Source organism: Gracilinanus agilis, chromosome 1 (assembly GCF_016433145.1).
Source record: "Gracilinanus agilis isolate LMUSP501 chromosome 1, AgileGrace, whole genome shotgun sequence".
NCBI lineage: Eukaryota > Metazoa > Chordata > Mammalia > Didelphimorphia > Didelphidae > Gracilinanus > Gracilinanus agilis.
Window position 1 is genome coordinate 583,071,864 of NC_058130.1, and position 12,127 is coordinate 583,083,990.

Genomic DNA, 12,127 nt, shown 5'->3' on the forward strand with positions numbered 1-12,127 from the left:
AAAAAAAAACCAGTCCCTTTATTTCATGAAGTTAACATTCAGTGGGGGTTACAACAGTAAATATAATGTAAATACAAAGTAGTTTCTGAGAGAGGAAGAGCACCAGCACCTCAGGGAACACTAGAAAGCATTTATATGAAGAAGTAATTAAATTGAACTTTCAAGACCACTAGGGATTCCAGAGAGTGGAACTGAGTAGGGAAAGCATTTCAGGAATGAAGGGACTACTAGTGAAATACATAAAAATGGGAGAAAGAATTCTTTCTACAGAAATAGCAAAAATGCTATTTTGACTAGAATGTAAAGTATGTGAGATGTAGTATTGTGAAATAAGTTTGTAAAGTCAGAATGGATCCAGACCATGAAGGGCTTTAGCTATCATACAGGGTAATTTATGTTTTATGTTAGAGTCAATAGGGAGCAACAGAAGCTTCTTGAGCTAGAAAGTGACATGTGATATGTGGATAAGAAAAGAGAAATGTATACTTTATTCATTTGGCAATGATGTGACATATGGATTAGAGAGAGAAAAACCTGAACAAACAAGACCAATTTGGTTATTGTAATAGTCCATGGAAGAGGCGATAGGGTATTGGTATTGGCCCTCTCAATGGAGAGAAGTGGGGAGGAATTGATATGAGAGATTATATATATTATGATCTTCTGTGAGCTACATTATGCTAGTTGTTGGGGTTGACTTAAAAAATTTCGAAAAGACATTTTTCCTACTCTTATGGCCCTAATAGACTTAACTAGGAGATATAACAACAAAGTAGATAGCCATAGTAAACAATATTACACAATAGGTTGTTTGTTGTTCATTTCAGTCTTATCCAACTCTTTGTGACCCCATTTTATGTTTTCTGGCAAAGATACTACTTTGTCACTTCCTTTCCCACCTCCTTTTATGCATTGAGGCAAACAGGGTTAAGTGACTTGCACAGTGTCACACAACTAGTAAGTATTGGAGGCCAGATTTGAAAGGTCTTCCTGACTCTAGGCCCAGTATTCTATCCACTGAGCCACATAGCTGCCCCAGAAAGATTCCCCCTTTAAGGGAATGATGATGTCAGTGAGTTGTTTTTCAGTTCTGTCTGACTCTTTGTGAACTGATTTGGGGTTTGGCAAAGATTCTGAAGTGGTTTGTTGTTTCCTTCCCTAACTCATATTACAGATGAGTAACTGAGAGTTAAATGACTTGCCCAGGATCATACAATGAGCTTCTGAGGTCAGATTTGAACTCAAGAAGATGAGTCTTCCTGATTTCTGGACTGGCACTCTTATCTACTGTGTCACCTAGATGCTCCACCCTTTCTCTGTCCAAGGGTGGGGGTGAATGGGGGCAAGAAAAAACACTTAGGAGAATTGTCCATTCATTAGTGGTGATTTCCTTTTTGGTTTTGCCATTTTGGGACCTGAAACATTTATGGCTTCCACACAGTTCATGCTTTCTTTTGTCTGTCCAAACAAACACATGCTTATTGACCCAACAGATCAGTCAGCAATATAGATGAAAAACAGGGAGTCACTCATGTTGTGCCTAGCAGTTTCCACAGGCAAGATGCCAGAGGCCAGTGTGCTTCTGTATGAAATTCTCATCAGGAAATTTCTCCCTGTGGATGGACTTGATACCAGTGCTGTTATGTTATATGAAATCATCACCTTGGCTCATAAACTCAGCAGTGATCCCTTGCAACCAAAGGGATTAATGCTGAGATCATGGAAGTTTTCTGCTATCTTTGGAATCTTTTCTGCAAATAACTTGAAAGTAACCTGTCCATGTTGCTCATCATTAGTGGTAAACCAGGTGTACATAATAAGGTGGTAAATAATGGTTGGTTTGGCTGGGAGCAACAGTATGCAGGGTTAGCCAGAAGAGTGAAGTTGAGGTCTCCTTGTGGCAGCATTTGCAAAGCCTTCTTCCTTCTTTCTTCTGTTCTCCAGTAAATGTCATACACCTTCTCATAGCTTCTAATAGGGATTTACTGCAAAACACTGTAAGGGCCCGCACAATGGACAAGATAGGCCAGTGATGGTGAGCTTTTTAGAGACTGAGTGCCCAAACTGCACCCTCATGCTGCATGTGAGCCACCTACCTTACCCCAGACAGGGGAAGGAGGAAGTGCTCCTTTTAGCCTGCTGGGCAGAGGGGCAGGTCATCATGTGAGAAATGTTCTCAGGAGTGTCTAGAGAGAGGGAGGGGGACAATAGGTTCACCAATCCAGGAATAGGGGCTTCAAAAGTAGGTGAAAAAAGCAACAGTTTTAAAGTCTTAAAGATTGCAAAGATTCTTATTCCCTCATATACTGTATTAATTCTGATATATTAGGGAAAATTACTATGTATTCCTGTATCTGGGATCTGGATCAGAGATACCATCCAATCTCTTGTTTTTTGCCTCTTCTTTGTCTTTGAGAATCCCTAGGAATGTCTTCCTTTTTAACAGAATATGTTTATAATTTAAGGAAACACAGGTTCTTTTCCTGGGTACATTTCCCATGATATAAGTATGGGGAAGGATGGATAGGTTGATGGACCCACTCCTTAATTAGCTATTACCAGTTAAAGATGGTTTAGGATGGTCAAGGGAGGGACTGAATAATGAGCTTCTAAAAATCTATTCTTTAGACTGCCTGACCCAACTCAGGTTGTCCCTGGCTGTGAAAGACAGCCATGTAGACCTTTTTACTTTATTCATTATGATGCTGGCCTAACCAATGAATCTGATATAATCAATACACTTTTATTCTTACCCAAAAATCAGTCTCTCAAGATAATTTTAATTGTAACTAACCACATAAGCTGATCACAGTGGGATCACTGAATCCTCCTTTTGCTTGCCAATAAAGTTTCACTCCAACGCTGGGCTCATGTGGGAGCTTTTCTCCCAGTGTGATTCCTTTTCTGATGAGTAAAACGTGGAGGAAGTTCATCCCTATTCTTGATGATGTATGGGTAAGAATTATAGCTTCTGTGTATATGTTAAATGTATGTCATTTGTGTGCACATGCTAAATGTATCTTTTGTAAGGTCTGTATTTTTTTTTTATGTTAGGTATGTGTATATGTTATGTCTCATTTTGTAAGCATTGAGTGTCCTGGGCTTGAATCATTTAGAACCCTCAAGTTGATTAAATAGCATGAAAGAAATGGATGGAGTCTACTTGAACAAATAGTTGTGTGTAGTGGTGGGCATTAACTTGGGGTTCTTTGTTGAAGTATCTTTGTAAGATTTGGTTTTTCAAGAAAAATAGGTTCTTGAGAAGTGGAGAGACCATTCAGAAACTGGAAGTGACTAGGAACCCCCTGAGTGGAGCGAATAGGTTTACTTGTATACTACATAACTTCCTTTTCCCTGGTCTTATTCTTTTTCGGTTGGCAGTTCTGCTGTTTCTTAGCTTAACATCTTTTGCATCCTTCATTTAGAAGATGTGAATTGCTAAATCTGCATTTTGTCTGCTTAATGTTTCTATGGCATACCTCACTTTAATTCTTGGTCAAATACTAATAAAGTACCACCCCTTGCCTTCCTAATTATAATATTTAAAAGTGGTGGTCTCCAAATTATTAATAATTAAAACCAAAATCACAAAGGTTGTCAATGGCTTCATTTTAATATAATTTAATATAATAAAAATAGAAAGATAATAAAAGGAGGAAAATACAGAAAGGAAGTAAAGAATTACCTAGCCTAACACACTAGAGTCTGTTTTCAATAAAATCACCAACACAAGAGTATGTCTCTGGATCTGAGTCTCAATCAGTCTCCATCTGTCAGTCAGTATGCCTAACTTCCTGCTGGGTCTCACCTTATAAGCAGTTTTCTTCACCACTAGCTCTCCCATATCACCTCTTAGGAATCAACAGAGTTCCTCATTTTGCCTGGTACCACCCCAAGGGAGCAGTGCCTGTGGGATCAAGTTCCTCTCTCTTAAGGTATTGCTAATTGATTAAAATTAAAAACAAAAGGAGGTGAAGTCCAAGCCCCCAATTGATTAAATCGAAAAACCAATTCCCTTCTCACATAACACAATGTTATTTGAGAAAAGGCACTGTCATATATAGGCCTCCAAAGCTTCCTCTCTCTCAGGATAGTGGTATCTGGACTTACTTGTCTGTCTCCTATACACTTTCCTATCCCACTTTTCATGGGATTCATATCTAGACCAAATGGTCCAGGGACATGGAGAAGCATTTAACATATAACTCCATTCTTTCTTGGAGTTGTAAGTTTTGTATTCTGATCGCACTCGATTAGAAATTTGTTTGCCTTCTTGCTTCTTAGAATTATTTCATCACAGGGAATATGCAATTAAGAAGAGAATAAGAAAAGTTTGGGGCTTTCTGATAAGGGATTGAGGATTAGAGAAAAGAAAAAAGAACAGATTTGTATACCCAATGCATAACTTTAAATCATTTTGCATGCTTAATATAGTAAAATTACCTGTCAGTTATTTATGACTTTTAATATGAAAGTGAAAATGCATTAAATACAAGGAAGGTAGTATATAATTCTCACAGGGAGCTTTCCTCTGTACAGTTGTCATGGTGAGCGATCCAAGACCATGGTAGGCTCTGGGAATCCTAATTCATCTTTATATCCTCCCACCAAAAAAATCATGAAATGCCAAGCTGATTTCTTTTCTAAAATAACATCTCTTTTTCTTGGTGGGCTGATAAAAATTATTGCTGGCATTTGTGTAGTTGATAGCTATTGGCATTAGGATACCTGACACTAGAGTCAAATAGTTTGTTATCTTTGCCTTTACAAATCCTGCATTCAGCTTTTCCTGTAGAAGCCATTGTTGAATCTCATTATTTACATTTAGATTTTTTCATTCATGCATCAGTGCTCAAGGTGAAGATACTCTTTTTGAACTTCCTAGTAAAAAGGTTTTCTGAAACTTTGTTTTGTATATAGATTCTTTTATGGACAAGAGTATTGACCCTAGAATCAGGAAAACCTCCAACCTTTACTGATCCTCAGTTTCTTCTTTAAAATAGGGGAAAGAATAGCCCTTGTCTCAAAAGATTATAAAAATCAAATGAGAGAATATATGTAAAGCACTTTGCAAAATGCAATACACCACCATGTAAAATTTGTTAATATTATTGTTTCGTGAAGCTAAATGATTAGCCTGAAATTAATTTGTTTATTTCCCAAATACAAAATCAGAATCCGTTGTTTATGTCTAAGTAGAAATAATCTGATCTGGTTGAAGCACTTTTATTTTTGTTTATGAATATCATGGGGAAATGTAACTTTGGGTTATAAAATTCTCTGACTATTTTCTAACACATTTAGCTTTGGGCAGCTTTGGTATATAAATTCCTTATAAGCTATATATAATGCCAGCACAGTGTTCATGATAATGCTTAATAAACAATGTTCCTCAGATACTAGAGGTTTAGATGCCAAAAAATTTTTCAGTTGTGATGTTTCTGCTTTTCAGGGCACACGTGCCTTACAAATGTATGTGCAAGACACATTGCCCCAAAGAGTGGTATTAGTTTATTTATTATTGCTCAGCTTTCACTATTCTTCAAGACTGTATCACTTTTGAAGCATCACATCACAAAGGTATTTTTAATTGCCTTCTGAACACATCTCCTGGAGATCCCACCAGTTCTTATGTCCAGAACTGAATTTATCATCTCTTGTTCTGAATCTGTTATCTTTTGTTTCCTTCCCTCTGTTGGTAGCATGATAATTCTCCTTCCTCACCCCTCCAGATTAAAAACATATTTGCTAATTTCTTTAATTCTATCTCTATAATGTCTCTCATATCCATTTTCATTACTTTTCTTTTCTTCTTTTCATTACTACTAGCAATATGCTAGTTAAGTTACCTGGAATGTTAAAATAATCTTCTAACTGGTCTTCCTCCCTTTAATCTTGTGATGGTCTTGCACACTCATGCTAAAATTCATTTGAGGCAAGCAGTAAACATTTGTATATTAACTTTTCTGGTATGGCCAATTAATGGACTTTTTTCATTTTGCTGTGCTTAATTTTTTTTCCAAATTATAAATCAAGAGGGCTAGGGATGTTATAAAGGGGGGGGGAGGGGAGAGGAAACAGGGCCATGGAAGCATTTAAAGGAAAACGAACAGAAGAGAATGGACATACAAGGAGACCCAGACACATAAAAAAGACAATTTTGAAAGTAATGTGAAATTTATTAAACTTTGATTTAAGTAGCAACTACATAATTAGAGATACAGATTTTACTTGCAGTCAATCCTTTTCTATTTCATTTTTTACATAAAAATGCTCTTCTGAAGTTAAATGAAGACTGTAATACATATACATTTGTACTTATACATATGTTACATATATTAATTAAACAAGTATTAATATAGTGCCTTCTATGTCACAGACACTACATAATAATATACCCTGGAGATAGAAGGTTTAAAATGAAATGAATTTTCTTCTCAAGGAGCTTACATTTTGCAAATGCATTTTTGATGCAAAATAATTAAGATCTGAGAAGGGCAGCAGCAACTAGAATGATCAGGAAAGGTTTCACATGGAACATGACAGTTAATCTTGGTTTTGAAGAAAACCAACTTCTTAAGAGATAGAGGTGAAGGAGCAACTAGACCTAGAGATGGGAAGTCCTGGGTTCAAATGTGACCTCAGACACCTAAGAAGTCACTTAACCCCAGTTACCTAGCCCTTACCTTGGGACCAATGCTTAGTATTGATTCTAAGACAAAAGGTAAAGGTTTAAAAAATGAGGGATTGGGAGAGGAAATGGATTTCAGGAATGGGTAATAACTAGTACAAATGTATGGAGACAGACTATCCTAGAATATTATATTTGAGGTGCAGCAAGAAGGCTAGTGGAGGTGAGTAGTATATTTAAAAAGCCAAAATGTAGGATGGAGATAGGTTGTGAAGAATTTTTAAATCCATGCAGTAGTTTCTTTGTCATCATAGAGGTGAAAGGGGGTAAGAGACTTTACTGAGGAGTGACATGATCAGATTTGTCCTTTAGAGGAATCTTATTGGTAGCCCTGTGGAGGATAGGTTGGAAAAGGGAGAAACTTGAGGCAGGGAAACCAATTAGATGACTGTTGAATAATCCCAGTTTAGAAGTGATGAGGTCATGAATAGGGTTGTGGAAATGTCAGCAGAGAAGAGGATGGGTGTGGAAAAGATTTGGCAACTGGCTGAATATACAGAGAGAGAATGAAGAATAGAAGTTGACACTTAAGTTGTAGATACGAATGATTGGAAGGATGTGGATGCCCTTGACAGAAATATGAAAGTTTAGAAGTATGGAATTCAGGGAAAAGAGAATGAATTGTTTTGGACATGTTAATTTTGAGCTGCCTTTCAGACATCCAGATAGAAATGTCAAATGTATAGTCAGTTGGAAATGCAGGACTGGAGCTCAGGGAAGAAAGACTAGGTTCTGCTTGAAGATATTAAGGAGGGAATGTGAAGAAAGAAAAGAATTGGGCCCAGGACAGAACCTTGGGGTATACTCATACTTAGAAATTGTGATTGGGATGATGAGCCAGCAAAAAAAAGGCTAAGAAAAAATAGGTAGAAGGAGAACCAAAAAAGGACAATATCATAAATGCCCAAAAAGGAGAGAGTATCCAGGAGATATGGAGCAGTTAATATTGTGGAACATTGCAGAAACGCCAAAAGAGGATGATGGTTGAGAAAAAAACCTCAAATTTGATTTTTAAGAGGAAATTTTTCAACCAAAAGGAATTGCAAAGACAATAATGAAATGGTCCATGGCCTAGAGGAGTTTGCATTCTACTAAGAGGAAATAGCCTATAATTTGAAGGAGAGAGCAAGCACTACAACTGGGAGAAAACATTGCAGGCACTTTGAAGGAAGCTAAATGATTATAAGCAGTGGCCATAAAAAGAAGGGAATATTTTTCAAGCATGGCATGAATATTAGAAGTTGAGTGTTAATTTTAGAAAATAGCTAATGATATAATTTGGCTGAAATATGGAAATGTATGAGGGTGGTGGGAGTTGGTAATGCTTCCTATTAAGTCTAGATAGTTAAGTTGTTAGATTGTGAGGTTTTAAATGCCATGATAATGCATTTGTATTTTATACTAAAGGCAATATGGAGCTGCTAAAGATTTTGAAATAGGATTTGATGACTGTCAGCCTGGGACTTAAGTAATATTATTTTAGTGGCTGTGTGAAGGATTGATTTGAGAGACTAGAAGCAAGGATATTTATTAGGAGACTATTGAAATAGTTTAGGTAAAAGGGATTCAGTCCTGAAACTAAGGCAGTGGTCATGTAGGTAGAGAGAACAGGAAGGTATAAGAGATATTATAGAGTTAGAATTGATATGTTTGACTACTGATTGAAATTGGAAATGAGAGGATGAGGGAGGGGATAAGCATTTACTAAGCACCTACTATATTCTGGGAACTTTCCTTTGCAAAGATCTCATTCAGTCTTCACAATAACCTTGTGAGGTAGGTGCTATTATTATCCCTAATTTACAAATGAGGAAACTCAAGCAGTCAGATGTTATATGATTCACCATTGGTAACAACCAGGAAGTATATGAAGCTGGATTTGAACTTGGGTCTGCCTGACTCCAGGCCCAATAATCTAATCACTACACCGCCTTCCTCTCTTAAGAGTCTAGAGTTAAGGATGCCATATTAATTTCTCCAAAACACAGCTATGATTGTTATGGTTTTTATTTTTAAGGTAGTAATACTCAGTGCAATGGCTAGCTCACTTTTAACATGTCTTTGTTTTTTGTTTCAGATTTGGGATAATTCTGTTGTTAGTCTTTGGGTTTGCTGATACACTCCTATCACTGACCCACACTAACTCTCAGCTCTGTCAAAGACTTCTTGCCCAGTTTTTACTTTAAGCTTTTGTTCATGGCATGTATAACCCTTGGAATCCCCTTCTCCTTTCTATTTAATCAAATCTCACATCATTTAGGCCCCAATTCAATTTCCACTTCAATTCAACAAACATATACTAAGTATGGCATACTAGACTTTTCCCATAAGGTTTTCTCTAGTGAACATAAATTCCAATAATTCAATTCAACAAATATTTGTGAAGTGCCTGATGAATACAAAGTCAGAGGGATAATGGCATTTTAGATCATAGGATTTTCCTTGTAGTTAGGGACATCTAGGTTGAAGTTTTGCCTTTGACATATACTAGCTGTGTGACCTTATGTTAATCCTTAGCCCTCTCAGCACCTCAGATAACACTATAAGCCTTTAAATTCTAAGACATTTTGCTGATCTGTGTTGGAAGGAATTTCTATACTAGGAGTTCAATACAGTAATGAGATTATAGACATACCCTCTCCTTCCTTTCCCTCTCAAAAAAAAATTACAAAGGAGCAGGATTCAGGAGATATATTAAAAATTATTTACAGGGCAAAGCTGGGTAGATCAATGGATTGAGAGCCAGACCTAGAGATGGGAAGTCCTAGGTTCAAATCTGGCCTCAGACATTTCCTAGCTGTGTGATCCAGGGCAAGTCACTTAACCCCCATTGCCTAGCCCTTACCACTCTTCTGCCTTGGAGCCAACACACAGTATTGACTCCAAGATGGAAGATAAGGGTTTACAAAAAATAATAATAATGAAATTATTTACATTTTACTATGTGGTAATAAGGAAGGTGGGAAGGTGAGAAACCCAAGGTGATTATATATGTGTGTATGTGTGTGAGTGATTGTGGTATGTATGTATGTATGTATGTATGTATGTATGTATGTATAACACATGGTAATATATGATTGAGTTAAAGAAAAAGTACACACAAAGTGATTTGAGGAGGAAGAGACTCCTTTCAACTGACTTGAAGAGATGATGTTAAAAAGTCTGTAATAGTCAACCATAGGCATGTAATTTAAAAAAGAATGAATTGAGAGTCCAGAGATTAATTTATTAGTCCTTTATTTGTGATAAGTGATGCTAAGTGATTTAACCTTATGTCCTGCCTTCTTGATATGTAAAACAAAGGATTTGTACTGAGCGATTTTTTAAAAGATGTTATTCAGTTTCCAATTTCTGTGATTGTAAGCAGAATAATAAATTCACAGATGAATCACTATGCAAGTCTGTGGGCCTATCTTTCCTCATCTGCATGCCAAGTGAGGAACTTGAACTAGATGACCTTTAAGTACCAAAAATGTTGTAGGTTTAATCAGCCTAAATAATACGAGTAATAACATTGAATTAAAAGATAAGTTACTTTCATTTACCTCAGGTTATTGAGTTTTGCTATTGTTTGCGGGGGAGGGAAAGGGACTGCTTTTTTTTTTTTAACCTTGCCATTCCAGATTTCTGTCTTTCCAAAAGATCTAAAAAAAAAAAAATGCATTTTTTTTGTTGTTTATTAAACAGGAGCATATGCAGACACATCAAGCAGGTCCTTCTTTAAGTTCTCAGAAGCCAAGAGTATTTAAGTGTGACACTTGTGAAAAGGCATTTGCTAAACCAAGTCAACTAGAAAGACATAGCAGAATTCACACAGGTAATTAATGATAAAGAGTGATGTGCTTTTATTTTAATCATCCCCGAATTTAAATTGTTAATCTCTGAGAAAATAAAGTTCAAGGTACAAATATTCATTTAACATGTAATCTATAATAGGTATATTTAATATGTAAAGAAAAATTAAATTTCCCAATACTTAATGAGTCTATTTTACATGCTTTTTAAAGTCAAAGATTTTCAGTATTCATATCCTGAATTTTCAGTATTCATATAGCTTCAGAATTGCAATTATTTGCTTAATTTGCTTTTACATTGACTTTGGAAAATGAAGAAAGAGAAAAAAACTTTTGAATAATGTATTAGAATTTATTGGTATCTCTATAATTTTAACTTAGTTTATTTTGAATGTACATTCAAGCATATAAGATATCAGTAATGACACTGAAATACAGAAATATTTCTGACAGTAGTCATATATAAAATTTTAAATCATAAAATACTCATGTCAAATATTATAAGTAATTTAAAAATTGAACATGGTCTTTTTAGTTTTTACATTGTACTTAGCAGATTATAGGTGATGTTGACATTTAACATTAACTTAATATGTTGTCATTCATCAATGAGATCTTGGGTAAAATTGTATTTTAGATATTTGTCATATTAAAGAAACATTTTCAAGGGAATAGGTATGATGAAATTTTTATCTTTGTGGTTATAAAGAGTCTTCTTCAAAAGATGCAATTGAGATTTGTATTTTGGTGATATATTACTTATCCTTTAGGGTCTATACACACACACTTAAGATATTATAATTAATTGTTTCAATTCAAATATTACTTTTTATTGATTACTTTTGCGTATATTACATAAAGACCCTGGAGATGGAAAATGAATAAGACATAGTCACCTCAAGAAGTTTGTAATCTTATATAAAGGTAAAACATGCATACAAATAACTATAATACAAGTTAACATAAGAATATATGAGATTAAACAGAACCCTTAGAGATTTGAGGAGGCAAGGGTCATTTCTGTCTAGAGGGAATCTAGGACGATTTCATAGAACTGGCAAAAATTTCCCTCAGATTCACTTTGCCAAATTTTGCTTTCTATTAAAGGCACTTCCATCTTCTTAATCTCTTTCTATATCCTTCCTTCCTTCCTTCCTTCCTTCCTTCCTTCCTTCCTTCCTTCCTTCCTTCCTTCCTTCCTTCCTTCCCTTCCTTCCCTTCCTTCCCTTCCTTCCCTTCCTTCCCTTCCTTCCCTTCCTCCCTCCCTCCCTTCCCTCCCTTCCCTCCCTTCCCTCCCTTCCCTTCCTCCCTTCCTCTCTTTTGAGGGCCAGATATGACTCTTTCTGCAGGAGCCATAAAGCCAATTTTTTTTCAGGTGCTGTTACAGGAGCATGCATTGTGAGCACTGTATGGCTCTCACGAAATTACATTTTAAAAAATGTGGCGTTTATGGCTCTCACGGCCAAAAAGGTTGCTGACCCCTGCCCTAAAATCTCTCTAATCTTTCCCCTTCTCCTTTTTTACATAGCCATCACTCTTTTTCAGCTCCTCATCCCTTCTCATCTTCACTCACACAGTAGCTTCTTAATTGAACTTTGGGCTTCCAATCGATCTCTGTGCCATGGCATTTTTCACATAGCTC

The 12,127-nt window shown here is 36.1% G+C and overlaps 1 protein-coding gene across 1 annotated transcript in view; it reads left to right on the forward strand.

Annotated features, from left to right (window-relative positions):
• Window positions 1-12,127, forward strand: part of ZNF236 (zinc finger protein 236) — a 214,280-nt gene that overhangs the window by 187,387 nt on the left and 14,766 nt on the right. The window contains exon 29 of the mRNA XM_044683430.1: window positions 10,379-10,508. Within this exon, the coding sequence (XP_044539365.1) occupies window positions 10,379-10,508 (130 nt within the window). The remainder of the gene's footprint in view (window positions 1-10,378; window positions 10,509-12,127) is intronic.